Genomic DNA, 13,367 nt, shown 5'->3' on the forward strand with positions numbered 1-13,367 from the left:
AAAAAAAAGTCTGTCTTTAACTCCAGAAGAAAAGTGGATACAACATTCACATCCTCAATACCTTGAGAATTTGGCTATAATTACTTTTCCTTTGTTCCCCTTAAATTCAATTAACTGCTTCCCCTCAGCTGCAGGCATTCTTTTCTTTCTTTGGGATGCCATGCCATCTTCAAGCTCTTCTCTCTCTCTCCCCCCATTCTCTTCCCCTTCCGCAGTCCCTCTTTCCTTCTGAAAGATAAAATAAAGTCTATGTTTTTATGTCCTAATCTTGGTTCTCAACCTGTGGGTCGCAACCCCTTGAGGAACTGTATTAAAGGGTCGCGGCATTAGGAAGGTTGAGAACCACTGGTCTAGAGAAATCCTCTCCTCGCCCTGCATGGAACACCTACTGAGCTTTCCACCCTAACAGTCTCAATTCCTCCTCCCTACCCTGGGGATAACAGTAGCAGCCCCGTCCCAGGGGTTCTGTGCATTCAGAGCCAACACACCAGCAAAGCTTGGAGCAGTACCTGACGCACAGTGACTGCCATGTAATTGTTTGCTATTATTTTCCTAGTATCTTTCTGAATTCAGTGAACACTTGATAATATAATGCATGGATAGCAATGAGCCTTGCCATCTGAAATCTTTCCTGGATACTTCCTTTCCTTATTCACTTGTATGCTTGGGAATTGTAAAACATTTTTTGCTAGGAAAGTAAATCATTTGCCAAAATAAAATAAACCAATAACTGCTCTTCCTGGTTTGTCCCTTGTGAATAAGGACTTCACAAAATGGGAATTTGAAAAAAGTGGCAGCTTATTTCTTTTTTAAAGCCTTTGTCAGGCAAAGAGAATGCTGTAAGACAAAGGGCAGTGGTGATAAATCCACAGGATTCCAGAGCAGCCTTCCACAGGAGATGGAGCCTGTGCCCTGTACTTTCCAGGGCTTCTGGACCATTCCAGGGCACTCCTAATGAAGCTTCTTGTCCACTTCCCCTGAACTCTGGTCTACTTTGTCCTGAGAGACCCAGATTGTTGGACCTCTAGGGTTCCCCTACCCTGAGCTCACCCTCTACTCTGACTCCATCTACTTCATCTGCCAGGCTCCCCACTACAACTTGGATGCCTTCTTTGATATACAATGGGAGCATAAAAAAGCCCTTAAAGGACAGTCCAGGTCCTGAGACAGTTCACTTCTTCAGAGGAGGCACCTATGAAGGTTGTTTGGGCTGCCTTGGCGGAGCCAGAGCACGGCACCAGCACCCCACTCTTTCCACAGTCCACACGAATGATGACCCCTGGAGTTGTGCAAAGAGGCGCCTTAGCCTCCATGAGGACATCAGTCAGCTGGGAGGGTCTATTACTATTTTTAAGAACATCTAGAAAGGAGAAGTATGGTTTAAGTCTTCTGCTGTCTGTCAGCTCTAATCTTACTTCCTCTCCCTAGTGGGGAGGCCCGAATGACTCCCCACTAGCGCTATACTTCCTACAACCCAGAACCCCAAACAGCCACTCCATTTTTTTTTTTTTTTTTTAGAGACAGTCTCACTTTGTCACCCTCAGTAGAGTGTCGTGGCATCACAACTCATAGCAACCTCCAACTCCTGGGCTTAGGCGATTCTCTTGCCTCAGCCTTCCAAGTAGCTTGGACCACAGGCGCCCGCCACAACACCCGGTTATTTTTTTGCTGTGGTTCAGCCGGGCCGGGTTTGAATCCTCCACCTTTGGTATATGGGGCCGGCACCCTGCCTTCTGAGCCACAGGCGTTGCCGCTCAAACAGCCACTCTAAAGCCTGACTCCTAAAAGAGGGAAATGGGGGGAGTGTGATGGGGAAATAGAGAAAAGGGTTTGAAAATGAAAAAAAAAGGCTAGGAGTAGCACAGAGAGGGAGGGAGGCGAGAACAGCAGAAGGGGCAGCGCAGCATCCAGAAGCACTGGCTGAGACAGTTAATCTACCAGTCAGTCTGATCTGTCTAGCTGTACCTTCTGAAGCTAGACAGGTGTTTATGACCCAAATAAATGTGGGCTAGGTCTACCTGCATTCCTGACCCTCATTCCTGAAATATTTTGAGATAACAGGAAGGGGGAGGAGGAGTTCCCTGTTCCCTTTGATCCTCTGATTAGGAAGGCCTTCTCTAGTGTTTCTTGACCTTGAATGGCCTTCAAGTCAAATATTCTTTATGCCAGGGAGTCATATTTAGGGGTGAAATTTCCTTAATTCCTTCAATATCTATAAGACAATGACATGTAACAAAATCTACTTTTGAATTTCTGCTCTACTGAATCAGGAAACAGCTCAAAGCATGCGAGTGAGAAGAAAAAGGACAGCCAGGGAGGGGAAGTGACCTGTCCTGAGTCAACAAATAAAATCTGAGTGTCAGGTGAATCTGCAGGGGCCTCTGGGCTATGCTCTCTGATTGTAGGAGACCCCAGCACCCCATGCCTGAGAGGTGGCTGTCTAGCACTGCTGGTGACGGGCAGTTCACTACCATATAAGGGAACTTGATCTATCTCCATGCAGTTCATATTATCATAATTTTTTTTTTTTTTTGAGACAGAGTCTCAAGCTGTTGCCCTAGAGTGCCATGGCATTATAGCTCAAAGCAACCTCCAACTCTTGGGTTCAAGTGATCCTCCAGCCTCGGTCTTTCTATTTTTAGTAGAAACGGGGTCTTGCTTTTGCTCAGGCTGGTCTTGAACTCGTAAGCTCAAGCAATCTACCTGCCTTGGCCTCCCAGAGTGCTAGGATTACGGACGTGAGTCGCTGTGCTCAGCCCATATTATCATGAATTTGTTCTTAAACTGTGCAGCCTTCCAATGTCTAATCCTGGGCCTTAGCTGTACCTTCTGAAGCTACCCATAATAGGTATAAATAATCATTTCCTATGGTAGTCTTTCAAACATTTGTATATTTTTGTTGCTTTTTTTTTAGATAAAAGTCTTACTCTGTTGCTAAGGCTAGATCGCTATGGCCTCAGCCTAGCTCACGGCAACCTCAAACTCCTGGGCTCAAGTGATTCTTCTGCCTCAGCCTCCAGAGTAGCTGTGTCTATAGGTAAGTGCTACCACCCTGGCTAGCTTTTCTATTTTTAGTAGAGACGGGGTCTCACTCTTGCTCAGGCTGGTCTTGATCTCCTGAGCTTAAGGGATCCTCCTGCCTTGGCCTTCCAGACTGCTAGGATGATAGGCATGAGCCACCATGCCCAGCCTTCTTTCAAATATTTGAATACAATAAGTATAATCTCTATGATTTCTAGAGCAGACACTCTTTGTTCTGGCTTTGAACGTTTACATGTAATCGGCAATAACACAAAGAAAAGGAAATAATCCAAAGAAACGTGACCAAAGATGGCAGTTTGCTGTTTCTTACCGATTCAGAAAAGCATTTCCAAAGCGACTAAGTTTTCTGAATGGCTTTTTGGGATCCACGACTAAAGCATTCCCTGGGGTACTGCCCTCAGTTTCTCCATACATCACAGCGATGAAGGAATCGGTGGTAGGCTCCGGACCAATCCTCATGCCTGGGAAATCCTGCTCCAGTAAGTATCTGGGAGAGGGGAAAAGAAGAAAAACTTAGTGTGTTGTCGCAAAGCAAGAGACCAGAATCTTCCTGGGCTTACCAGTTGTTTACATCCTCATTTAAAAACTTAGAAATATAACCACTAAGAAAAGCATAGCAATACTTATTTGCATTTCTACTGACACAACAGAGCCACCCCAGAAGAGGTGCCAGCTGGCTCCTGGGCACTCTGGGAGCCCTGCTCAAGCTCACTTCCCTTAGGAAAGCTTCCCGGGCCTGCATGCTGGGGAAACCTCTCCTGTAGTCCATCTCTATGGCCAGCATGGTACGCACCACATGCACTGCACCTAACTGCAGCCCTACAAGGTGTTTGAGGTGATTAGGGTGAGCCCGTATCCCAACTCTGCCGGGGGATGAACTCTTCCCTTATGAGCCTTAAAGGGGTCAAGGGAAGAAACCTGCATGACTTTCTCCAGCTGCTCATTCCTGCAACTAACAACCAATCTGGCCCTGAACGATTTCTTTATTTCTAAAAAGTCTTGACTGATCACATATAAGCTCAGAACCTGAGACTTTATTTACAGGGATGGAGAGAAAGAACCAAACCATGAAATGTCAAACACAATTTTGTCATCGTTACAAGAATGGGAAATTAAGCCATCATTTGATCTACATTTTCTATGCAAATAAAATTGAAATTGGCTAGCAATCTCAACAGGCTAGGTGCTAAACCTATAATTGACATCATTGTTAGTTTTAACTTCATGCAAAGTTTCTACATTTTCTGTGAAGTTGTGGAAACCTTGAATAGACAGACCATTAAAACATGTCTCTTACACTTAGAATAAATGTGAAAGAAATCTGATAATATCTTGTGGCATTTACTGAATATTTGATATATGGTGCAAAGCCTTCTAATATGCACTTTTGTTTTGTTTAATCTCACAGTAGTCTGAGGTGAACGACAACATTACCCTCATTTTGCAGGTTGGGAAATAAACTAAGCGAAGCTAAGAAACTTGCCCAAGGTCACACAGTTAAGTGTTGAGTAGAAATGGAATGTAAGCAGTTGGACTCCCAAGCTTACACTGTCTCCAGAAATGTTTATACTTGGCCTTGGGGAGTGGTTTGCTCAGACATGAAAAGTACAAGGGAAATTCAGGGCTTCCTCCTGGGGCATAAGGCACAATGACCTCCATTTCCTCTAATGTAAGCTTAAAGAGCTCTCCAAATTGTCCTGTTCCATCCTGTGACCTCCCTAATGAAAAGGGGCCAGTTCTCCCCATTCTCCCTGGAGGAAAGCTGGGACAAGGAGGTGCTGCTGTTTCAAAATGTGTTCATATTTAATTTTTAAAAATTTCCAAAACTTGGCTCGGTGCCTGTAACTCAGTGATTACAGCTCCAGCCACATACACATAGCCCGGTCTGGGCCAGCTAAACAACAATGACAATTGCAACAAAAAATAGCCGGGCATTGTGGCAGGCGCCTGTAGTCCCAGCTGCTTGGGAGGCTGAGGCAAGAGAATTGCCTAAGCCCAAGAGCTGGAGGTTACTGTGAGCTGGGACACCATAGCACTCTACCGAGGGCGACATAGTGAGACTCTATCTCAAAAAAAAATTTTTTTTCTAAAACTTTTGAGTCAAAACCTTTGTGTACCTAAAAGCCTAGTAAATACTCTTAGGAGCAGAAATGTTCACATTTATCAATTCTTATAGAATTCCACACAAATCTTAAAAAGCTACTGTGAGAACCTCTCACATTTGTGACACTCCAACATTTAGAGCATACATAGACTGTGGATGTTATAAGGTCACACAAATGTGGGATTTACGTTTTACAGCCACTCTTACCCCACTGTCCAGTTTGACTTGTATGTCCCACAGCCTGGATGAGGCTATGCCAGGAGGCCCGTGGGAGAGACTAAAGAAAGGGAGATGGTCGGAGGGAGGGGCCGGGCTCCCTGCAGCACACACAAAAGGGTTAGGTCCAGGTGTCGGTTTGAAACTTGACAGGTACTTTCCTATAGAATCAGTGTTAACAGCCAGGGTTAGCTGGCTGAGAGAGCCTACAAAAGATCACACACACCAATAAAATGCATGAACAAGAACCGTTGTACCATGCCCACTGGGGGAGAGCTCAGTGTTGAGTTCCACCTTGGGTTGCCTGGCTGCAATATGGCCCCTTCTGGGGGACAGCCCTCCAGTGATGCTTTCTCCCACAGATAGTATAAAGTCAGTGTTCAATTTCACCATCAAAGAAATGCCAATTAAAGACACTGCATATTAGCAAATTAAAAACAAAAACACTTTATAATATTCAATACTGGTGAGAGTCCTGAGAAATAAACATCCTTACATATGTTGGTGGAAGAATAAGTTTGCAGAACTTTACTAAAGAGCAATCTGATACTTACATGTCAAAAGACTTTAGACTGGGGAGCCCCTGTGGAGCTTGTCCCCCACACCCAGTGTGGGTGTTATTTGTGGGCCTACTTCCTCTCCTTGTCATTTCCTACAGGGCCTGACAGAACTTTAGAGCCCTCAGTCTTGAGGACTCATTTGATTCGGCCCTTCATCTTTATAGGATTAGAGCGGGAAAGTGACTTGTTGGTCAAACTCACTAGTGACAACCCAGGTGGCCACCCAGGACCTAGAACCTGGGGGCCCGCCCTCCTGGCTCAAGGATTCTGCTCTCATACCAGGCCCATGACCGTGGGGTCCCACACTGTCCCCAGCCCACTGATACCCTAAGGAGGACCTGGCCAATACATGAATGGATATATGACACCCTAACTCAGGCGTCCTCTAACTTTTTAAACAGGGGGCCAGTTCACTGTCCCTGAGACCGTTGGAGGGCCGGACTATAGTTAAAAAAAAAAACTATGAACAAATTCCTATGCACACTGCACATACCTTATTTTGAAGTAAAAAAACAAATCGGGAACAAATACAATCACACTGCCTCATGTGGCCTGAGGGCCGCAGTTTGAGGACCCCTGTGCCTAAGCTGATCACTCTGCAGAGCTTTTTCTTTGGGGAATTGCTGAAACTCAGGTTTCCTTATGTCACACTGCTGGGTAGGCAGGTACACATCAGTTCAGTGAGGGAACTGGGAACCACCCAGACACTGAGTACCTGACAGGGACAAAGGGAGAAGGAAGTGATGAAATCCAAAAACAGTGAGCCGATAAGGAAGCATCTGAGAGGATGCCGAGGTTCGACGTGTTTATATAACCGGATTAACTACACTGCCGCATGGATGGGGCTGATCCATTATGTTAGACTTTTTCTGCTAGGGGATACCTCAGAAAGGTATTCCAAAGCCATGCATTCCAGGGACTTTGTGGTGTTATACGCAATAACGAGATCTCAAAGGAGCAAGAGGCCACAGGAAGACTACAGAAAATAACCCAGCACACTTCAGAGCTGATGAGCTCTGGGCACAGGCATCCTGTGTGTTAGGACTTGATTTCTGTTCTTGGCTCCAATTCACTCCCCTCTTCCTGTATTCCCAGAGAAGCCTGCCAATTCTAGCTGTGATTGCTCCAAGGTTCCAGGGCCAGCCATCAACATAAAAAGGTACAGACGTTTGGATTCCAAGCATCTGGGTGGAGGGGTGATGGGATGGACAGGTGACCTAACATTGCCTTGTTCTGGTGTGATGAGGCCCCCACTTCAGCCTCATCCAGGTGGCTCTGGGCACACTGGCTGCTGATGCTCAGCCTAAGCTCCAGGAGCTGTTTTGATCAAAAGTATGTGTGGCTTTCACTGCCTAGGCTAGAGGTTTGTTTGCTTTCACTGCTTAGGCTAAAGAAGGTTTTTTTCTTTTGAATCTCATTTGTGACAAAGGGAAGAAAAAGCTCTCAAGACAAGGAAAAGTCCCTCAACATACCCAACCACCATATTCTCAACGATGGGCTGAAGAATGAATATATTTTTTATTTTTTTTAGAGACAGAGTCTTACTACATTGCCCTTGGTAGAGTGCTGTCGTGTCATAGCTCACAGCAACCTCCAGCTCTTGGGCTTAGGTGATTCTCTTGCCTCAGCGTCCCGAGTGGCTGCGACTACAGGCATCTGCCACAACACCCGGCTATTTTTTTTGTCGCAGTTTGGCTGGGTCCAGGTTTGAACCTGCCACCCTTAGTATATGGGGCGGGCACCCTATTCACTGAGTCACAGACTCCGCCCTGAAGAATGAATTAAAAAAAAAAATCAAGGCGGTGCCTGTGGCTCAAGGAGTAGGGCGCCAGTCCTATATGCCGAAGGTGGCGGGTTCAAACCTAGCCCTGGCCAAAAACCACAAAAAAAAAAAAAAAATCAAAACAACGATAAGAAGTACATCATTCAATGACACTCCAAATTCCAGCTGCAAACTTTGGCTCCCTCTGGGTTTTGACGATGACCCTTGTGCTTGAAATGATAGGAAAAGCATTGAATTTTTAAGAATATACCTAACATTTGAGGACTTGTTTTGTGTAAGATACCATTTTTATCCCCATTTTATAGATGAGGAACTAAGGCTTAAATATGTTAAGTGATTTATTAAAACAGGATTTCTGGGCTGGGTGCTCTCACCTATAATTCTGGCACTCTGGGAGGCCAAGGTGGGAGATCACTTGAGCTCAGGAGTTCAAGACCAGCCTGAGCAAAAGTGAGACCCCCATCTCCACCAAAAATAGAAAAAAATAGTCAAGTGTTGTGGCAGGCGCCTGTAGTCCCAGTTATTGGGGAGGCTGAGGCAGAAGGATCACTAGAACCCGGGGTTTGAGGTTGCTATGAGCTAGGCTGATGCACTACATGGAACTGTTGCCTGGGCAACAGAGATTGCTTCAAAAAAAAAAAAAAACCAAGTAGGATGTCTTACTAGTCCTGTGAGGACACAACCTACCCTAAATCAGAGCCTGAAAGGCTGAGTCAGTCTCCAATGGGAGGGTTTACAGGAACATGTTCTGTGAATCATAAAAAATACACGAATGTGAAATTTTAAAAATAATATGGTACATATATATGCAATGTTACATGAACATTATTTTTTTTTTCCAGTTTCAATGGATACTTTTATTGTTTATTTAACAGATCATGGACTTGGTCTCCCTACCTTCAACTGGAATTCATCGTGTTTCCATGCTGAGTAGTGAAACAGTGACAAAGCTAATCAGAATAAGCTACTTCAAAAAGAGAACTAAGCTAACACAACTCACTTTCTTTTAACAGGCCAATATAAATATTTGCACTCTAGAACGCACAACGGTTTAGTCACTAAGAAATTCAAACAGGATCTTGAAGAATATAGGCAAATCCAGGGTGCAGTAAAGATGAGTTGAGATGCTGCGCAACTGTTTATCAGTTCCTGGCACTGCAGCTCTTGGACAATAGCTAAATCTTGACATGAAAGAGGTTTCAGCTAATGCCAAGTAAAGATGCAGAAAACACTATGTTGACTTAGCGGCTGTGCACAGGAATCAAAAGGCAGGAAAGTACTAAATATTGCTGAGGGCATCCACCCCAGGAAGGACTTTACCTTCCAGGAGCTCTAAACTGGCACCACCCCCAGGGTTCACATGGCTGACTTTATCCTCCGTGTTCCATTTGGCACAGCAAGTGGCTATGCCATCTCACTATGATGGTGATGCAGCCTTTAGAAGTGGCTTTCAAGACCTCATCCATGAAGGCTTTGGTTCCCTGGGCAAAATCTTCTCATTCAAATACCCCTGCAAGTCCATTCCATACAATCTGCTTAGCCCGAGAGACGGCTTCAGCATACTTCTTGCTGCTCTCAGGACCATCCAGCCATCAGGTATGCCAGAATCCACAGTGGCTTGGCCAGCATGGCATTCTCATCAAACTGTCAGCAGTGACAAAGTCAATGGGCAAGGTGATTTTCACACCATTTTTCTCAGCTTTGGCTATTCAGTCTTTGACAATCTTGGCTCCTTCTTCATCAAACAGAGAAGTGCCATTCTCCATGTGGTTGAGCACTTTAAGGAAGGTAAAAGCCATTCCACTACCAATATTCATTTCATTGACTTTGTCCAGCATATTATTGATCAGCTAGATCTTGTCTGCAAGTTTAGCTCCGCCAGGGAGGGTAGCTCTGGGCTCTCCAAGGCCTTGGCAAAGTGGTTCAGCTCCTTCTTCATCAAAAAACCACTAGCCTTCTCTGGCAGATTAACTCCCACCATGGAGCTGTGGGCTCGGTGAGCAGTGCCAAAAGCACCATTGACATAGACATCCCCTAGCTTGAAAAGTGAAGCTCGAAAAGCTTCTATTTTGGCTTGGTCAGCTTTAACCTTGTTCCCAGAAGCATCTTTTCCCTTCCCTTCTTCCTCCACATGAAAGCAGAGGTTCTCTAGCAGGATGACAGACCCAGCAGCTGGGTTGGCACAGGCTTCCTCCACCTCTGGACCTACACAGTCCTTCAAGAACAGAATATCCTTGCTCAGCAAAGATTTGAGTTCTACAGCAACTGGCTCTAAGGAATACTTGTCAGGCATGGTGACACTGTCAGGCCAACCAAGATGGCTCATGAGTACAACTGACTTGGCTCCACTGTCCAAGCAGAATTTGATGCTTGGTCTGCAGCTCTCATCCTCTGGTTGTTATCTGGTTGTTCTTCATGGGAACGTTGAAGTCCACTGTCATAACGAACCGCTTCCCCTTCACGTCCAGCTTGTCCAGAGTCAGCTTGCTAGAAAGTGACATTTTGGTAATACAGCGCATGTGAGAGGTTGGGGAGACTCAGAGCCAGCGGAAAACGCGGCCAACGTGCACACAGGATGTGCGCAAAATGCCGAGTCCCCTGAACATTATTTTTAAATTCTCAAACCAAAAGCTAGAGAAATGGTTTGTGTGATGATAAACAGGATTTTAATTTATATACACATATATATATATTTTAAGACAGGGCCTCATTCTTGCTCAAGAAAGTCTTAAACTCCTGAGCTCAAGCAATCCTCCTGCCTCAGCCTCCCAGAGTGTTAGGATCATAGGTGGGCGGTGCCTGTGGCTCAAAGGGTAGGGCGCCAGCCCCATATGCCAGAGGTTGCGGGTTCAAACCCAGCCCTGGCCAAAAAAAAAAAAAAAAGGATCATAGGCATGAGCCACCACCACCCAACATTTAAAAAAATTTTTTTTTTAAGATGGAGATAAACAAGATTTTTAAAAGACATGCACATATACTGGCATCTGTGCATAGAGTTTGAGCACTCAATTCATAGCTATGGCCTAGAACATTTTTTAAGCTAACCCCAACAGTCACTTTATTCCTTTAAGTATTACTAAGGTTTTAAATACATAGATGTGGAAGAACTATAATAATGAAGCACAACTTTTGAGTCCCGCAAAGTAGTTTTTCCCCTTATTTTTAAATGAGGGCTATAAGTTTAAACACATTTCAATTTATAATGAGTGTTGGAAAGTTTCACGTAACTTTTTTTTTTTTTTTTTTTGTAGAGACAGAGTCTCACTTTATTGCCTTCAGTAGAGTGCCATAGCGTCACAGGTCACAGCAACCTCCAACTCCTGGGCTTAGCGATTCTCTTGCCTCAGCCTCCCGAGGAGCTGGGACTACAGGTGCTTGCCAGAATGCCCGGCTATTTTTTTTGTTGCAGTTTGTCCGGGGCTTGGTTTGAACCCACCACCCTCGGTATATGAGGCCAGTGCCCTACCCACTGAGTCACAGGCGCCGCCTCACATAACATATTTTTATTGGTAATACTTGCTCTACTAATTCACCAGAAAAGGGAGGAAAAGGGAGGGTTAATACTTTGCTCTGATTTGTCTTGAGCCTGGAAATGATGTTTTTAAAGCAGTTTCTATTATTTAATCTATCCTCATGTTTCATACCAAGAAATGGACATGGGAGAAAAAATGAGCTAAGCATTTATTATCACAAAAGGCTTATAGAATGAAACAGTCTAGGATATATAAATATTTCCTAGTAAGCCAGTGTACCACAACTTCCAGATACCATCAAACAACAGATCATTCTGATGCTGTACTGTAGAGTTTATAACACATTTCAAACATTCGTCATATTTCATTCTTACTGTCACTGGAGCAGGTACTTTTAGTCCTAGTTTATTATAGAGGAGAAAACTGCTCATGACAACTAAGTAGCTTGTGGGAGACCAGGGTAATGACTACCTGTAACATTTTGATATGTTTCTATCTGGGCATTTTTCTGTAAATGTAATTGTTCTTTATAAAATTGGGATCAAATTGTTTAAACTATTGTGCATATGGATAGCCTGCCATTAAAAATTCTTTGAAAACATGGTTTTTAATGGCCATGTAATATTCTAAGATGAACATGTATGGATTTATTTTGCCATTTCCAGTTAGGCAAAACCATTAGGCATTTAAATAACTTTCCCCTTCTTGTTATTATAAATGATGCTGAGATAAACTTCCCTGAGAAAATATCTCACTTTAAACATTTGATCTTCTCTGAATGATTGAAAAAACTAAACTAGGTCAATCTTCACTTCCATTTTAAAACTCTGTGTCTTCCTTAAGTGTGAAAACTAAGTTTTATTTTCATTTCTCCTTTAGTTAAAATCGTTGGCATATTATCACCAGGACTGTTTGTTCAGACGATGTCATCTGTGAAACTGCTGTGTCTGCTAATGGACATTAGCATATTGAACCGAGAAACTGGAATTTGTTGGGCAAAGCCTTTTGCCACTTAATTTTTCTAGCTATAATTAAAATTTACACTATTCAGGGCTGAGATTGCTTAAAAGCACACTGCTGCCTAACCTACTGCCCTTACCTGCAGCTGCACCACTCTACCTTTCATGCTGTTTTGGAAGGAGGGTCGGAGAAAGGGAGAGGAACATTAAAGAAATCAAATCAATTTCCTACAGTCCTATTTGTTTTCACAGTCTTTCATTTGCTCATGCAATGAATATTTATTGAGTTTTTTTTTTTTTATGTTATGACTTGTAATTTATAAACCTGACAACAGACTTTACGCTGTAAACTCTGATCTGGGAGCAATATGAATCTTCACGAAGAGGCACAGAACACAGCATTTTCCAGAGTTACCTGACAATGGAACCCCTTTTATTTTGAACACTTATTAATAATCTCCCATAAATGCATTCCACAGAAAACAGGTTAAAGGAAAGTGTTTAAAAGCATTTAATAAAACTTAACATCCATTCTATTTTTTCCAAATGGAAGGATTTGAATGAAATCCTTTTAAAAGCAGTAATGGGAAGATAATTTTTTGATGTGATTAACTGATAAATAATAAACACCTGTTTATTATATTAGCTAATATGACATCTTAAGGTGAAAAAACAAAGGAAACAACATTAACATTATACGTTTGCTATCAATGCCTACTTCCCAGGATAATAAAATATAAATGAAATTGAGGTGGAAACAAGGTAATCATGAATGTAACCAATTATCTATGAATGTAACAGTTATCTACCTAGAAAACCTAAGAGAATCTACTGAAAAGTAGTCAGAATAACTTCTTGAGTCAAATGAGCAGACAGAAAACAAAAATGCCAAACTCAGTAAGCTGCCTTAAATACCAGCAACTCAGCCAAAGATATAAAAGGGAAAAGAAGATTCAGAAGACTAACAGTATAAAATACCTAAGAATAATATTAATAAGAGCTATGAACATATAGAATCTGTAAGAGTAAGTCAACCACTTTTCTTTTTCTTTTTCTTTTTCATTAAATCATAGCTGCGTACATTAATGCAATTATGGGGTACAATGTGGTTTTATATACAATTTGAAATACTTTCATCAAACTGGTTAACATACCCTTCACCACATTTTCTTAGTTATTGTGTTAAGATATTTATATTCTACACTTAGTAGATTTAACACAGTACCCTTG

At 43.0% G+C, this 13,367-nt stretch overlaps 1 protein-coding gene and 1 pseudogene across 2 annotated transcripts in view; both read right to left on the reverse strand.

Annotated features, from left to right (window-relative positions):
* The window catches only part of EHD4 (EH domain containing 4), a 90,336-nt gene that overhangs the window by 59,279 nt on the left and 17,690 nt on the right, over positions 1-13,367 (reverse strand). Inside the window, exon 2 of the mRNA XM_053596145.1 lies at positions 3,353-3,529. Coding sequence (XP_053452120.1) covers positions 3,353-3,529 — 177 coding nt within the window. The remainder of the gene's footprint in view (positions 1-3,352; positions 3,530-13,367) is intronic.
* Positions 8,547-10,206, reverse strand: LOC128589207 (phosphoglycerate kinase 1-like; annotated as a pseudogene). Its single transcript, XR_008380868.1, has one exon. The product of XR_008380868.1 is annotated as a phosphoglycerate kinase 1-like (transcript).

This window comes from Nycticebus coucang, chromosome 6 (genome assembly GCF_027406575.1).
Source record: "Nycticebus coucang isolate mNycCou1 chromosome 6, mNycCou1.pri, whole genome shotgun sequence".
NCBI classification, from domain to species: Eukaryota; Metazoa; Chordata; class Mammalia; order Primates; family Lorisidae; genus Nycticebus; species Nycticebus coucang.